The 17,616-nt window shown below is 37.0% G+C and overlaps 1 protein-coding gene across 50 annotated transcripts in view; it reads left to right on the top strand.

Moving 5' to 3' along the window:
• Positions 1 to 17,616, top strand: part of RIMS2 (regulating synaptic membrane exocytosis 2) — a 457,943-nt gene that overhangs the window by 170,689 nt on the left and 269,638 nt on the right. Inside the window, exon 1 of one of the 50 annotated variants that reach the window (XM_054058032.1) lies at positions 15,283 to 15,545. The exons of the other annotated variants lie outside the window; for them this stretch is intronic. Coding sequence (XP_053914007.1) covers positions 15,487 to 15,545 — 59 coding nt within the window. The 5' untranslated portion in view covers positions 15,283 to 15,486. Of the gene's footprint in view, positions 1 to 15,282; positions 15,546 to 17,616 lie in introns of those variants that run through there. 50 annotated transcript variants of the gene reach the window in all.

Below are 17,616 nucleotides of genomic sequence, written 5' to 3'. Positions count from 1 at the left end.
GTATTTAAATTTTCCGATGTCGTTTGCAGTAAAATATAAATTAAATTATTTTAAACAGATAGGGGTAACTGGATTAATGCAACATAAGACACAATGAGCAAAATGGTATAAAAATTAATTTTTTGTTAGCAAGACTAAAGTTTAATGTCCTTTTGACAGCATCACTTTTACAGTCTAGTGTAGTTTTATAATGAATTTGAGAAGAAAAAGGTTTTTATTTATGACTAAACTTTTCATCACACTTATTAATGCCTGACTTAAAAGGTGTTCTATGATGTTTCCCTGTAATTAATCCTAAACAAGCTTAGAGAAGCAGAATTAACATTTTCCCCTTTTCTTCTATACTTCTCTTTCTGGCAAGGTACTCTGCTTAGAATAAAAAACTGTGAAATATTGGGTGATTGGATATTTTGGGGAAAAAGGGAGTTGTTTTTTTAATATTTCAGTGAATTATTTTAGTTGAAGATGAACACGCTAGAACTTGAGTCCTCACATCAGGAATGGATTGTAGGTTTTTGTAAAAGATTCTCTCTGGGCATTAATATGAACATTTACGGGATACTGTTTCTTTACGAAGGCTTATAGGTGTGCAGCTCATTTTGGCAAAATTGTATGAGTCATTTTTAGATTGACTCGGAGCATCTAGATTCTGCATATCAGGTTACTGTTTGTGAGTCAGCAAAAATGAGTTGCTGATGACCAGTCATTTGAAAAAGAAAGCAGATGTCAACACCTGTGGTTCCTTGAGGCATCCTGTGCGTGTGGAAGCATGGTGCTTCCTCTGTCCTCGCCACTGAGGAATCTCCCGCCTGGGTTCTGCAGTGGCGAGGGAGCTGCATCCTCTCATTGCCCTTCTCATGCCTTGTAGGAAGTAGGGAGGGAACAGTCAGGTACAGCCCCAACAAATATCGATGGCCTTAAGATTTTATGTTGAGTACCTGAGGTGTCTGTGCATCAAAACGATACATCTCAAAGAACGTCAATTACTGTAAGGTAAGGAATTTTTCTCTCCTTCTTTCTTCTTGTAATTATTCCTACAAACAGGAAAACTGATTAAGTCTCCATAGATGAGGGAGTAAAAGGGATTATGTGCAAAAGTGATGACTGCAAAAGCTAGCTGTAAAAATAAATTTTTAATCATTTTTGTTACCCTTTACTTTTAAAAATAAACTACCAAAAAGCCTGTCTGTCTCTTCCTTTGAAATTTTTGTATACCTCCCTGATATGCAGTGGCTAATCATAACTAGATAAATTAAATATTTGTTATTACAGACAGAGCTGGAAGAACTAAGTATATTTTGACACATTAAGAGCTATTGCATAGTATCCAGTGATTCATAGAAGTGTGTAGCTAATAGTTTTCAAAAGATGTCAGCCTCCTTTTGACGTTTTAAAATCTGTACTAATCCTAAATATTCTTGGAGTATAATGCTCCCAGATAACCGATCCAGTGCCTTAATTACTGTAGGTATTTCTTCTCTTTTGGTGTCTGCACCTTGGAAGAGAAATAAAAAGCAGGCTGCTTATGTAATACTGTATATTTTCTCCTGATGGTTTTATTTTCACTGGCTTTTTCTGAGGATTCTGCTGAAAATCCTTACGTTTTGACAAAGTTCTGAATTTTCTGAGAAATCCAGCTCTGATTAGATTCTGCTTTTGTTTCTTGGCTAGTTGATTGCATTTCTTAAGCACAGTCACAAGTATAGGCTCGGACATATTGTTTTTATGCTTTATTCCATTGACTGCATTACATATTTTGAACTGGTTACCCGTGTCCTATTATTAAAGGAGTCTGTAAAGGAGTATGTCTTTGTGATACTGAGTGTGCAGTTACATTTTGTATATTCAGTGACCCAGTATTTTGTAGCATTTCATACAAGCCATGAGGCAAAAAGAACAAAGACTAAATGCATGAGTCATTATTTGCTGAAAGGATCTTGTATTCACATTTTATTGTGTCCCTCAGAATGTACAAATATGTTTTTTGTTTTGTAGAGACTGAAGTTTTTTTTCTAGTGAATATCAGAGTAAATATGCAGTTGTCTCCTTTTTCTGTTCTTTCAACCGGAAAGTACAATGCAGCCCCAGCATGTACTCTCTAGTTCTGATAATGGCATGAAAACTACGGAGCTTTAGAGAATATCAGCTAAACACTACGGTTATTTTTAAAAACTGCCTATTTCACTGCAAAAGCCTCTTTAACTTTTCAAAAAATATATGCCGTAGTAGAATATAAAACCACTTTGACAATAAAACAGTTCTTATATATAATTATTTCATAATATAATGAATTGTGTAGAAAGATAGGTAAAATGAGTTAAATAGCCCATGTCAGAAGTCTGGAAAGTTTAATAAAATAATGATAATAATTTTGTTATTGTAAAACTAATTTTGTTTCTGAATACTAAAAAATATAATTTATTTGCATTTTGCTATATTATCTTTTCTAACCTGATAATGGAAGTTTGTCCAGCCTCATTGACTTGGAAGTAGGGATGCTATGGATTTTTTAAGTCAACAACTTCCCCATTAGACCCTGACAAGAAAAGCAGTTGCACTTTTTAACTATAAGAGCGTAACATGCATAAGCCTAAGTTAATTTATTTCAAATATATTTTATAAATACCTTGTAAACTGTTTTCTATTTCAGAAGTAATGTAATCTGGGATTTAGGAAAATGTATTTCAATTGTAAAGACATATATTTGCCATGTTTGCTTTTATGTTCATGATTGAAAACATAACAAATATCTATTTTATTGAACAGAATGTGGTAAAATAATAATATTTTTATTTATACAAAGGTGTACATGTGATCTATATAAAGTAGGCCGGAGAGTTCATAAACACGTGCTTCAGTGAAAGTTATGGTGTTAGATCTTTAAGCACTGAAAATTTGCTTATAGTGAAACTGTCTCACAGCATTGTCAACACTCTAGTGGTTAAAAGATTTGAAACTTTATTAAACTTATTACATGATTGCCCATTGTCTCAGCTTTCATCTCACTGACAGGTCTCTGGACGTATTTTAAAAATTGGCAATATCTGTTGGTCATGCCTGGAATGACAATTGAAGTTATGCCTGTTTGGACATCTTTGTCCTTCTAAAAATCAGGCTTCCTGCCAATACGTAGTTTTAGCTGCATAAAATAAAGACTCAAGTGATCCATGTATAGACATTTTTTCTGACATCCTGATTTTCATCAGAAAATACAGCTAAATATGAGATTTAGCAATGAAATAGATTTTTTTTTTTTGTTGTAGCCCTTTTTTTCCTCAGATATAAGGGTCTGGATTTCTTGAGAAGACGCCACACTATTGTTAATAGTAACCTTTGTAAGAGATGGTCATAGATAATAAATGTCAGATTAAACTTTCTTATAAATCCATCAACCTGCATTTGGCCTGATACATTTTGTCTTCCTTTAATTATAGCAACAGCAAATGAGAAGTTTCAGTAAAAACAACTACAACAAAAAACTCAAGTGATACATGGAATAATCATGCCCTGATGTCAGCTTTCCTTTTGAAAAATCCCAACTTTAAGTCTTGTTGTAATCTCTTGAATTCCATGGGTATGACTATTTGGACTTGATTTCATTATTTGAATTTGCAATAGGCTTTGAAACTTACTGGGTCCTGATAATTGTTCTGACTGCACTATGTTTCTGTTATTAACCACCACTACAAAACGTGTGACAAGAATGTTCCTTCTCAAGGAGTGAGTGATAAATACTTGAAAGACCAGGCAATACATGTTCTGTAGTCATGTGACAGCAATTTGCTAGTGAATTAGAAGAGTTTTTGCTCCTTAGCATAATGAAGTTAAAAAAAGAAAGAGATAAACATTTTGTTAAAACAGTAGTTGTAATGCAAGAACAATTTTTGATTCAGCCATTCACTTTTTAGTTAAATTTTCTATCTGGAATATTCCAGAACAATTTACCCTGGGAAAAAATTAATCGTGATATACCCAGGGCTTATTATTTTAAAAAAACATTTACTTCAAACAATTTTTCACATCGATATTTGAAATTCAGACTGCTTTTTGTCTTTGTGTTAAGTAAAAGTTATAAATAGGTTTTAAATCCCCAACAACAGCATTTCTACTGAAATATAAGAGGAAAATAGCTTTTCTGGTGAAGATGATCTGTCTTAAATTAATGGATTTGGGAAAAGCTGTGAAGTATGGACTCAGATGTTAGGCATTTTTGAGAGTTTCGGACTCTTACCTGGAGTGAATTTGGCGATACCAGAACAACTAAGTGTCCTGATGTAATGAAGGGAACCTCCTTTAGATTAGGTGGAGGTTATGCTGCACATGTTCTCTTGCTTCTCTGTTTCTTTGCCTCCAGCCTTTTCTTTGAAGTTCTGCAGAAATATGCATGCCTCTTTCTTCTGTCTCTCCATTCCTTCTTATGCTGAAAGCACAGAGGAATAACCTGCATCCTGGATGAACAGTGCCCCATCTAATGCATAACTACTTATCTGAAAGTTTTGGGAAGTTTGAGTCATCTGTGCCCCTCCTCCTCCACATTAACCATTTGAATTCCAAACAAAATTTTTATCTATGTCATGGACCTGTCTCTTTTTTTATCTGTTTGTTACTAAAGTAACAATTTCAGAAAACTTGGATGTTGTTTTTAATCAGGGTAAGTGTGCCTTGGTGTTACATGCATCGCGGCTTCCAAACATGGACAATCAGGATTGAAACTTCCTTATAGTGCTGCAATATTGGAGGTTTTGCATGCCAAACTACTGTTAAAGTGTTCACGTGTGATATCACCCCGGACTTGTGTTCAATCCTATAAAAAAAAACATAAGCAGAAACCAATTTTTGCAATAAAACTGGTGTGCAGGTTGTGTTACTGGAACAAAGCCACATCTGTTTTTTGGGCAGTAGAACAAATGAACCCATGTACTAGAATATTTGGAGTATTTATGTTTTGCTGTGCTATATGAAACACTACCATCATTATTGTTAGACAGCTGTTAGCTTGGCAACAGGGAGTCAGGAAAGGAAATCATGTATGTGTTGAAGCTCTCTTTAACAGTCAGGTAGATTAAGAAAGAAAACCAGGGGACTAATTTTCTTTTGATCCTTGGAGGTAATGTATATTAAAAAAAAGTATTTTGTTATGCTGGTGCTTGAGCTTGGTCAATGAATCAAGTGATAAAACTGCTTTTCACATCCCCATCAAAATCTCTTGTTATTTTTCACTTCCATAGGCTGTTCACACGAGCATTTTTATAGGGACATTTAGCACTGATGTATTGGCCCTGACTTTACCTGTGCAGTCATTCCTGCAGTCATTCACATTTTTTTTTTAATGTGAATCATCCCAGGGACATTTTCAGGCACATACAAGCTTGCCATAAACAATGAAACATGGGCATTGAGCTTGTATACTTCTACTTGTTAAACTCTATCAAGGAAATTTACTCAAAATTAAAAAGTTTGTGAATATATATGATAAGGGCCTTATGATCTTTAATTCTGGCCATCCATGGATTTTTGGAGTGCAACAGTGCTTTTTTTATTTTATTTTAAAGATGAGGAATAGATGATTATTTTCATGTTGCTTGTCTAAGACTGATGAGGACATATTTTTCTCAGCTAAACCTCTCTTTTCCTTTGTGTTCATAGACAAGGAGGTTTCAAATGCTGTAGGGGAGAAATGCTGTCCTATTCCAGACTAGAAGACTCCTTGTGGCAATACCAAGTCTCTTTGTGGTTCTAAGAAGGAAGAATAAGGGGCAAATCATTCCTAGCCATAGGAAGACAGAAGATGCAGTTTACCATAAACTAACAAAAGAATATTTTGAAAATTTGGGAGTGGGTATGGTAAGAAACATCTTGAAAGCGAGCATGTGTGCATGCAACTAAATCAATAAGAATCACAGTTTGTTCCTGCCCATAATTATATTATACGTATCTCTGTTACAGAGAACATAAGGTAGTGATAGAAACTGAGATTAAAAATTTCCTGGACTGCATTTTATTTTGTGTTCATTTTTCCTGACACTGATTTTTTGTTTGTTTGTTTTCTTTAGGCAGTATTTTTAAAGCTGTAATGTTGATTTACAGCTTTATCTTTTTTTTCAAATTATTATTAAGCAATTTAATTATCTTTTGTACAACTTCATCAGATTTACTATTTATCACATTCTTCATTCCTTCATGAGCTTCTTTGCCCACCATATCAACTAGTGCTAAATATTGATTATAGGGCATACTACTTCCAAATAACACAATTAGTGAAAGCATTTTAGTCCACTTCATTGAAATGCTTCTCTCCGTGTTTGCTCGTGGCTCCCCTGTATTTTTAAGATAATAGCAGAGTAGTCCTGATCAAGATCCCAGTTCTGGTTCCTGCAGCATTTATAGGCTTTTGTGCTAGTCTCTCTGATTTATATACATGATTTGCATAAAATGCCAGTCATCTCACTCTTTCTATTACAATCTTCAGTGACTTTATTTTGTGTGATAAATAGATCCTTTATCCTTGGTGATCTGGAACTGAAACATCATGTCCAGGTGCCTGTATAAGACTCTTTTTAAATCCACAACTGTTGACCTAAAAAAGTACAGTTTGCAGGCAGTGAGACAATGTGATGCTACCAGTGTTAGGCTGACCTGACCTGAAAATGGATTTTGATGCAGTAAATGTTCTCTTAGGGTAACTTGTTGAGGAAGAGAGAAAACAGACTTTCTTATTAAGTTGAATTAAGATTAATTACATAATTGCCAGTCTTTGCAAGCCTTACAAAGTCTTCAAGTATTTTTATGCACCAGCCTTTATCTGTAAGCCTGTGTCTTTGATAATTCTTGACAAGAGTTTTCAGAATGTCTGGCAAAATGTTGGATCTCTTGGCTTGTTTCCCATGTTATTTCAGTAGTTTGATTTATCTTTCTCATATTTCTTCCAGTAGTGTAAAAAAAAAATATCCACTTGGCATTCCCTTAAACTATTGCTTTAAGGAAGAGCTTTGGCAAAAGTATACAAAAAATAGCATCATAGTATCATAGTATAGTTGGGGTTGGAAGGGACCTTAAAGATCATCTAGTTCCAATCCCCCTGCCATGGGCAGGGACATGCTGTCAATATAATTGATAAAGATATTAAACAGCATCGATTCCAGTATGGACCCCTCAGGGACACCACTTGTCATGGATCTCCACCTGGACTTCGAGCTATTGACCATACTCTCTGAATATGACCATCCAACCAGTTTCTTATCCACCTTACCTTATCCACCCATCAAATTAATATCTCTCCAATTTAGAGAGAAGGATGTTGTATGGGACTGTGTCAAAGGCTTTATGGGAACAGAGCTGCTACAGTACCTGTCAAAGCAGAGTAAGCGAACCTAGGCTGTCACCTGTCTCTAAAAGTCTCTAGGGATGTTGCACTTGAACTATCATGCTGCGGGTGCAGTCTAACTTTGTCATATGTGGTTAAACTGTATAGTCTAACAGAGTTGTCACAGGGCACAAGAGTGGTCCTAATGCAAGATAAGCAATCAGAAAGATAAAGCAGTAATAAAGCATAAAGCATAGATAAAATGCTTCACTATTAGTTTAAATGACTGAGAAAAGAAAACAATAAAGGAAAATGGTGCTGGTGAGATCACACCTCAAATAGAATCATAGAACAGTTTGAGTTGGAAGGGACCTTAAAGATCATCTAGTTCCTACTCCCCCTGCCATGGGCACGGACACCTCCCACTAGACCAGGCTGCCCAAGGCCCCATCCAACCTGGCCTTGAACACCTCCAGGGATGGGGCAGCCACAACTTCCCTGGGCAACCTGTGCCAGTGCCTCACCATTCTTATAGTGAAGAAATTCTTCCTTATGTCTAGTCTAAATCTGCCCTTCTCCATTTTTTTACCCATTGCCACTAGTCCTATGACTACAGGCCTTTGTGAACACTCCCTCCTCATCTTTCTTGTAGCCTCTTTCAGGTACTGGACAGTTGCTATAAGATCTCCTCTGAGCCTTCTCTTCTCCAGGCTGAACAACCCCAACTGTCCCAGCCTGTCCTCATAGGGAAGGTGCTCCAGCCTTCCAATCATCTTTGTAGCCCTCCTCTGGGCCCGTTCCAACAGCTCCATATCCTTCTAACATTGAGGATTCCAGAACTGGACACAGTATTCCAAGTGAGGTCTCACAAGAGAGGAATAGAGGGGCAGAATCACTTCCCTCGACCTGCTGGCCACGCTTCTTTTGATGAAGCCCAGGATACCCCTTCTGGGCTGCAAGTGCACGTTGCCGGCTCATGTAGAGTTTCTCATCAACCAGCAAAAAAATACTGTGTTCAGTTTTGTGCCCCTCACTACAAGAAAGACATTGAGCTGCTAGAGTGTGTCTAGAGAAGGGTAATGAAGCTGGAGAAGGGTCTGGAGCACGGGTATTATGAGGACCGGCTAACGTAAATGTAATTGTTTAGTCTGGAGAAGAGGAGGCTGAACATTATTGCTACTACAACTACCTGAAAGGAGGTTGTAGTGAGGTGGGTGTTAGTCTCTTCTCCCAAGTAATAAGTGACAGGACAAGAAGAAATGGCCTCACGCTGCCCAGGGGAAGTTTGAACTATTTATTAGGTATTATTACTTCACAGAAGGGGTTTTCAGACACTGGAACAGGCTGCTCAGAGAAGCAGTTGAGTCACCATCCCTGGAGGTATTTAAAAGATATGTAGATGTGGTAAGGGACATGGTTTAGTGGAGGACTTGGCAATGTTAGGCTAAGGGTTAGAATCAATGATCTAAAGGTCTTTTCCAACATAAAGGATTCCGTGGTTCTGTAAGGTTTCTGTTTTCAGATAGAATTTAAAACTGGAGCTAAAAACTTTTCTTCTCATGTTTTTGCTAAACTGGAGTTTTTCTTCATATGCCCAGTATTTTGGTAATATTGGGCAAATGCTAGCTAGAAAATGCTTCCGTATCATTGTCATTTTTTAGCCTTTAGACTATTGATCAGTAACTTCACCTGAATTCTCCATTCAGAGATACTCTCTAATGCATTATTGAAGATATTTCTAGCAGAGTCTAAAGAAGCTAAAACGAGCAGCAGAAGAAATGTCTATAAACTCTGTCAAAGTAATAGCTTCCAGTTCACTTTCAGAAAATTGGCTTTTATAAACCCATTTATTTTTCTATGATGTATTGATGGTAATTATCTCAAGGTTTTTTCTGTATTTTAAATGTTTATATCTGCATCAATAATTTTCTATGGACCTGTGACTCAAACTAAAAATTCCAATGGAGTACCACTAGTTCTTCTCGCCTGGCTACAAGAGAACGTATTGGGGATTTTGGTGGATAAACACCCAAATATGAGTCAGCGATGTTCTCTCACAGCCCAGAAAGCCAACCGTATCCTGGGCTGCATCAAAAGAAGCGTGGCCAGCATGTTGAGGGAGGTGATTCTGCCCCTCTGTTCCTCTCTTGTGAGACCTCATCTGGAGTATTGTGTCCAGTTCTGGAATTCTCCTCCATTTTCTCTGCTTTTGTGAGACCTCACCTCGAGTAATACATCCACTTCTGAAGTCCTTAGTGCAAGAAAGGCATTGGAGCGGGACCAGAGGGGGAGCATGAAAATAGTCAGAGGGTGGGAACACTTCAGTAAAGTAAGGCTGAGAGAACTGGGCTTGTTTAGCCTAGAGAAGGGAAGGCATGGTCTTCCAGAACTTCAAGGGAGCTTACAGGAAAGATGGGGAGGGGCTTAAAGGAAAGATGGGGATATTAGGAATAATTTCTTTGCTGGGAGAGTGGTGAGACACTGGATCAGGTTGCCCAGAGATGTTGTGGATGACTCCTCTGCGGAGTGTTCAAAGACAGGTGGGATGTGGCTTTGAGCAACCTAATCTAGTGGAAGGTGTCCCTGCCTGTGTCAGGTGGGTAGGAACTAGGTGATGTTTAAGATCCCTTCCAGCCTAATTAATTCTATGATTCTATGACTCTGTGAATTACAGCTGTATGGAAATGGCCAGGTAGTGGAAAGATAAAAGTTCTTCAGGTTGTGCTATTAATAGCATGTGATCCATATAAACCCAAATAATCTAATCCACTGCTTTGGCAAATATCAGACTAATGATTAGGGTAAATTAACTTGGTGCTACAGTAAGGCCATATATAAGGAATTTAATTTGATTTTTTTTTTTTTCCTTCTCAGCAAAGTTTCAGTTATATCCGACATTAATCTAATTTCTAGGAAGGAAAATGCCAAACCATGCTGTGGAGGAAGGACATCAAACTATATGACTGTGGTTATCCTTCTTTCATTAGTATGCATACTGATCTATTAATCTTGTAACTGTTTTGTGTTAGTTCACCTGGGTTTAGATTTCAAAATTGCTATAGACTAAGAAATGTTCTTTGGCAATTGAAAAAGTCAAATCTGTCTGGCATAGTAAAAACATTTTGAATGTTTTTCTCCTGTAAAATTACAGAAACTTATCCTCACTTTCTGCTCCATCAACTCAAGCATCCTGAATGTCTTTTATAGTCTCTTGCAATGTTAGCTTGGCTCCCCAGCCTGACTTCCAGTTGCTCTCATGCTTGAAAAGTGTTTCAGTGAGCATACATTTAACCTTCCTTGTTGCTTAGCTCAACAACAAAAGTGAAGGTTAACTTAAAAAATACAACTGACCCCAACAATCTGACAATAATAGTACTGAGTGATGAAATGACTAATCTCTCAAAGCTTTCGTCAATGTCTTCACAAAATGTTTTAAATCATCACTTTCCTTAATTACTTTTTTCCTCTTCCTTTACTGTGATCTCTTAGCTGATTGCTCGCATTCTACTTAAAACTGAGTTATTGAGAACACTCTGTAATTTTTATAATAGACTTACATTACTGAGGGTGCCAAGAACCTGTACAACTTCTAAAATTGCCTCTCAGAGTTTCTCAGCTATTTGCCAGTTGAGTCCAGTTGGTCTTGGTTGGCCTTCTTTTTACTAGTTCTCATGCCTTCTGTAGAAATGCTGTTGTTGATAGAAGAAGTGACTAATGTTAGGTCCAAAATCTTCTAATATGTAGCCCTGAACTTTAGTTAGAATTTTTTCATTTGTATCTTGAGTTTGGAGAATCCTGCTGAGAATTGGCTTCTTCGGCAATGCAGGTTATGTTGGTGATAGGAACTGTAAAGCATTAATTTGTTGGGATGGGATACACATGGAGATACAAAATGAGCACTCATTTCTCCTGTGGAATATAAAAAGCTGGCATCTTATTTTCTTTTTTAAATAAGACTAGAATAATTAAGTCTACCTTCATTGTATTAGAACGTAGAACACACCCAAGGGCTTGTTTACATTGCAACTAAAATTGTAGTTGTTTCATTTTAAAGTGCCTTTAATACTCCCACAACTTTCTTGTAAGAGACACAGTTATATATTTCAGTGAATTTTCTTCATGGCTATTGTGTTTCTAGTAGTTCTGCAGGAACTATTCAGCATTGGTTTGCTTCCTGCTAGAAGATGTCCATTTTTTTTTTCATACTGTAGTCATCTTGACTGGATGTCAACCTTCTATATAAATGCTGCTAAGCAGCCAGAGTTATCCTTTTCACTTCCAAGTATTCACGTCTACACACTTCCTAGAATAGATAGTGATCTTTCTATATGCATTTTTATGAAGAACCAGGAATAAATTTTCTTCTTTGGAGGACTGTACATTGAGCCTCTTTTATGGGAGATTTAATCTAGTGCAGACAACTCTGAGAGATGATCAGAAATTAAGAGGGGGGAACATCCAGAGGTGCTCTTAGCACTTCAGAAAAGCAAAATAGCTCTGTTAGAAATACCTAATTCAGGGATCTGAACTGAGTATCTGAGGATGGCTCCTCTCTCTGCTTAAATTTCCAGTTTGTTGTTATGCACATGATGTTGTTGATACATGATAGTGTGGTGGGAAATTTTTCACACACTGTCTCCAGTCAGACAGGCATAGTGGACCTCTCCCTTTCTCCTGTCTGAATCCCTGGAATTCCTTCTGTGCCTACAGAAGGAAGTCTGCCTAGGCAGCTGTAAATCTTTGATCCTGCACATTGAGGTGCTTATTTGGGCTCATATAAGGACAGCAGTTTGAGAGCCCAGTACTTAAACTAGTGTGGGGCAACATTGCGCCCATTTTCAAAAAGGGTAGAAAAGATAACCCTGGGAACTACCAACCTATCAGCCTCACCTCTGTGCCTGCGACGATGATGGAACAGATCCTACAAGAAGCTATGCTAAAGGACATGGAGGACAGAGAAGTGATTCGAGGCAGCCAGCATGGCTTCACAAAGGGCAGGTCCTGCCTGACCAACCTAATGGCTTTCTCTGATGGGGTAACCACACCAGTAGACACAGGAAAAACAATGGATGTAATCTATCTGCAATTCTGGAAAGCCTTTGACACACTCCCCCACAATATCCTTCTCTCTGAATTGGCGAGGTATGCATTTGATGGGTGGACTGTTTGGTTGATAAGGAATTGCTTGGATGGTTGCATTCAGAGAGTAGTGGTCAACAGCTTGATGTTCAGATGGAGATTGGTGACAGGTGGTGTCCTTGAGGGGTCCGTACTGGGACCAGTGCTGTTTAATATTTCGTCAATGATATAGACAGTGAGATTGAGTGCACCCTCAGCAGGTTTGCAGATGACACCAAACTGAGTAGTGCAGTTCTCATACCAGAAGGATGGAATGTCATCCAGAGCGACCTGGACAAGCTGGAGAAGTGGGCCTGTTTGAATCTTATGAGGTTCAACAAGGCCAAGTGCAAGGTCCTACAGCTGGGTTAGGGCAATCCGCAGTTTCAAATAGAGGCTGGGGGATAATGTGTTTGATAGCACCCCTGTGGAGAAGGATTTGGGGGTGCTCATTGATGAGAAGCTTGACATAAGCTGGCAACGTGCACTTGCAGCCCGGAAGTCCAACTGTATCCTGGGCTGCATTGAAAGAAGCAGGGGCAGTAGGTATAGGGAGGTGATTCTGTGCATCTACTCTGCTCTTGTGAGACCCCACCTGGAGTGTTGTGTCCAGTTCTGGAATCCCCAACATAAGAAGGATATGGAACTGTTGAAACGCTTCCAGAGGAGGGCCGCGAAGATGATCAGAGGGCCGTAGTGCCTCCCATACAAGGACAGGCTGAGAGAATTGGGGTTGTTCAGCCTGGAGAAGAGAACGCTCCCAAGAGACCTTATAGACTTCCAGTACAGGAAAGCTGGGGAGGGGCTTTGTACAAGGGTATGTAGTGACAGGATGAGGGGGAATAGTTTTAAATTGGAAGGGGGAAGATTTAGATTAGACTTTAGGAAGAAATTCTTCATGATGAGAGTGGTAAGACACTGGCACAGGTTGCCTGGGGAAGTTGTGGATGCCCCATCCCTTGAGGTGTTCAAGGCCAGGTTGGATAGTGCCTTGAGCATCCTGGTCTAGTGGGAAGTTTCCCTGCCGATGGCGGGGGGCAGGGGGGTTGGAACTAAATGATCTTTAAGGTCCCTTCCAAAACAAACAGTTCTATAATTCTATGATTCTATGGTTCCCTGATTTTAGATTGAAAAACATTGTACAATTATGTCCTAGCAGTATATAATATATCTACTATCAATTTTTACAGAAAACCAAATTATTTTTCTGAAAAATTGTGGCATGTTCGTATGTTGGATAGAGTTAGGTGCTGCTTTGAAAATATGCACATTTAATTTCACCTTACCAGCATGCTGAGAATGACAGTTGAATAGAAAATTTTTAAGTTTTATATACCATAATAATTTACAAGAGTTATTGAAAGCACCTGTCATTTCATAGTGGTCCGGCTGATCTTCCCTAGCATGAATGCGTTTAGCCTGCCACCTTTGTCTTGCACACAGCCCACCATTCATTGATGAGCCACTAGTGATTTAATTCACTGGATTTAATAATGGGCCTTTATCTCATATTACTGAAGAAACCGGACATTTTCACAGTGATTATTTTCTGCTTGGTCTTTTGTGGAGGTATAAAAACAGCGCAGTATGATGTATTTAATCTGTTCCAGGCTGTAATACGAACCACACAGATATTTTACATCTGAATTTCATTGCATGAGATCACATATGTATTGTAATTGTGGATGCAAGAAAAGAGAGAGAAAAAGTAGAAAAGATACACTGACTCACATTCATTAGTGAAGTTACAGTTCTAGGAATTCAGTAATCCAAAACAGCCTGCGGAGAAGTTATTAGGCAAAACAGTTCTCTTATGACTGTCCAAGTTGCTGAAACTTTCTTACTGTTTGTTCATTATCGAAGCAGCTATCTTTATTTAATGATGATAATACTTTAGTAATAAAGGAGTGTTTCTTTGAAAGAAAATGCTCCTCTTCATCAGAATTAAAGGTTTCTTTTGAAATATCAGGATACTTTCAACTGCTGGGAAAAGCAGCTGCTGTATGATTCTCTTTAAAAAGATTAGACTCGGAATGAGATGCAATGATGTATCAATGAAGTGTATTATGATATATTCTCTGTGGTGGCTGAGGAAAAAAACTGATGTCAGAATGTCTTTTCTAAGAGTATGATTCAATGTTATTGAGGTGGAGAAAAACTAGGCTGCTGCTATGTCAGTATTTTTCATGTCATCCAATTTAATCATGTCTTGAATTAATTGAAGTCAAATTTGGGTAGGATATGGTGCTTTATATTAAACATCGTTTATTTGTAAGCTAGTTAGCAAAATTGTGGAAAAAAGTATTTATAGTTATTTAATGCAAATGATGGTATCTACACATTTGCTTTCTATTATTTTCACATTCTAACCATATTTTGAAAGTGAATTCTGATGTCTGTTGCTAGAAATAATTAGTCCATTGATTTTCACTGTAATTTTTTAAATTATATGTAAAAAAAAATATTTTTCATTCTACAGTATGTTCAGCACATCAGACAGAAGTAGATGCTACAGCTATTTTAGCCTACTGGTTGAAAATTATGTGAAAAATTGCCTTGTTGCAAACTAAAAAAGAAATTCCATAATTTCATGTGAGACTAAGGACATAAAGAAGATGCTGGACCTAGTAGCACAAAATATGAAAAACTGGAACTGCACAATTTTAAAAATAGTTTAAATTAAATGCCTTGACCAGCATGTACGTTTGTGGGCAATAGTACTGTAGCAAGGCACTAATCAGCTAAGTACCATAATCCTCCTTATAGGGTAAATTCTTACTTGACCTCCAGCTATATACAGCACATGGTAACAGCATTAGACTATAACACTTCTCTCATGCTCTCAAAAGCTTCCCATTGGGTCAGCTCTCTGACTGGAATTGCTGTTGTTTCACATACTAGACTTTTTTTTTTTTTCCTAGATGCCTTATAATTTATACTTGCATTTTGGGGGAAGGAAGGGATAGTAAAATATAACTAAGTTGTGTCTCGAAATTAAGAGACAGTTCATATCATTTCACTGACCCTAGAGGATTAAATGAAAGACCTAGCCAGAAGAGAAATTGATGTATTCTCATGAACCTGAGGCTTGCTACTTCCCAGATGTGCAGTGGCTGATCAAAAGGTAAATCAGGGAAGAAAGATGCTGAATGTATTTTGTTAAAACAATGTGTAATGCTCACCATTTTTTGTTCTTTTGGGAGATGATTAGGAAGGTATTTTCACTTTTAGCAGAAAAAGATCAAAAAAAACTGAAAAACTTTTTATTGTGCTTTGGATATATGAGAATAGTACTTCAACAAAGTCATGTACTTTTCTTTATATTAGTATCTTAAATTGTAATATATTTTCTGTGACAAAAATATTTCGTGAAAAGTTGGATTTCTTTTCATAAAAATAGTATATACAGAATTTTGGAATTTTCTTATATTTTATATTATTTTAATTCCTTTTTTAGTAGCAGCTTAGTATTGAATTAACTCATTCGTACGTTTTAATGTTTCTGTGACCTAGTGTTCTTTTAACACCTCAGATTTTAAACTCATTTGAATCCTGCTGTATGGCAGCTGTTAATTGATTCCATGCTTCTGCAAATGATTTGTGTGGTGCCAGTACTGAGACAGATAACTAGAATACACACTCTGACTAATTATTTTTGAGAATGATTTAATATATTTAGCATTGTTTTTATTATTAGCTTTTTAAACAAAAGATTTTGCTGGAAAAAGTAGGTGTAATAATATTCTTGTTAATATATTAAGTGAGAATAATTAGTAAAATATTCATTTTTGTAAATGTTCAAAGTGAAAATAAAGAAAAATCTCAGGATGTTTAACCTATTTGTAAAAGGTATGCATTCATCAAAGGTAGCTGAGTAAACAGTAAGATCGTAGTTACTTTGTTTTTCTTATTGCAGTTCTGTGAGATCAAATTATATAAGGGCTACTGAAATCTCAGACAAAATAAAGGACAAAGCCATTTCTTCTAGCAGTCCCATTTTCCTATCTGTGATGTTCTTAAGTAATGTAATAAAAACCTGTGCAACAAATTTATTACCTAAATATTTCTAGAATAGTAAGGTATACTTATAATCACTAGTTTTCTTCAACAGTTTCTTGTTTTTTTCCTATGTTTTAACTCTTTTCCACACACAAATTTAAATTAGCCCTTGAGAGCTGCAATGCTGAATTTTCACTGAATTACTTGTCTAGAAAAAGTGTGAAGTACATGTATTGTTTTATATGTCTGAACAATCATGTGAAGTTCAAAGCAAAGTTATCAGTGGTGAATTTAATTATGTTAATGTCTTGTTGCTACAATCGTCCTCTCATTCTGTTGATACTACCCTGCAGTCAGTGAATTTATATTTTCTGATAAAATCTACTAGAGATCAGCATCTGCAGTATCACTGCCATGCTTCAGTAGATTTTATAATCATCATTGTAAACTTAATTCATTATTGTTTGGAGATATTTAGCTGGAAGGTATTTTAATGGTTCAAAATATTGTTGCTATAAAATAAAATTTGTAAGGCGTGGCTGAAATGAGAAATGATATAACGTCTCAGATGAACTTTACTTGTGAATTGCTTAGAAGCCTGAGTGTTAGATGTACTTCAGGGCAGCCTGTTTATATTGGTCAAGAAATGTGATAAATACCTTTTCTTTTTATCAGAGTAAGATGTTTAAATGAAATAGCTGGAAGATTGTGCACTGGTTGCTTGTGTTCTTTCCTTTTCTGAGGGGCGGAGGGGGGTGGGAATGAGAAACCAAGGAGAGGGGGAACTGACAGATCAGAAGAGTAATCTTGTATAAAACTAGGCAGCATAGAAAAAATGCAAAAAGAAATCTCGGTAGAAACTGGAACTTCACAGAGGTCAGAAAAAGCTATTTTTTTCAATAAGCTGGAGCCATAGCTGCTTTGGAGAATGTGCAAAAAGATTTCTCATACACAGCGTGACTCAGCAAAAGCAAAAGTTATAAGCAGAGAATGAGAAAAGGAGTTAAATCAATACCAGCTAATCTCTTAAAAACACTTCCAAAAATAGATAAACATTTTGCAGATTCTTCAGTATGGCAAAGGAAGTCTGTGGAAATGCTTTCATAAGAATATCAAGCAGTGAGAGTAGTTCCCTTGCTGAGAACAGCAGACAGATTTAAGTTTTGCATCGCAAGTTTTCTGGGTCCATTGCACTT

This window comes from Cuculus canorus, chromosome 2, assembly GCF_017976375.1.
Source record: "Cuculus canorus isolate bCucCan1 chromosome 2, bCucCan1.pri, whole genome shotgun sequence".
Taxonomy (NCBI): domain Eukaryota; kingdom Metazoa; phylum Chordata; class Aves; order Cuculiformes; family Cuculidae; genus Cuculus; species Cuculus canorus.
The sequence above is the reverse complement of the archived record's forward strand: the minus strand, read 5'-3'. Positions and strand labels throughout refer to the sequence as shown.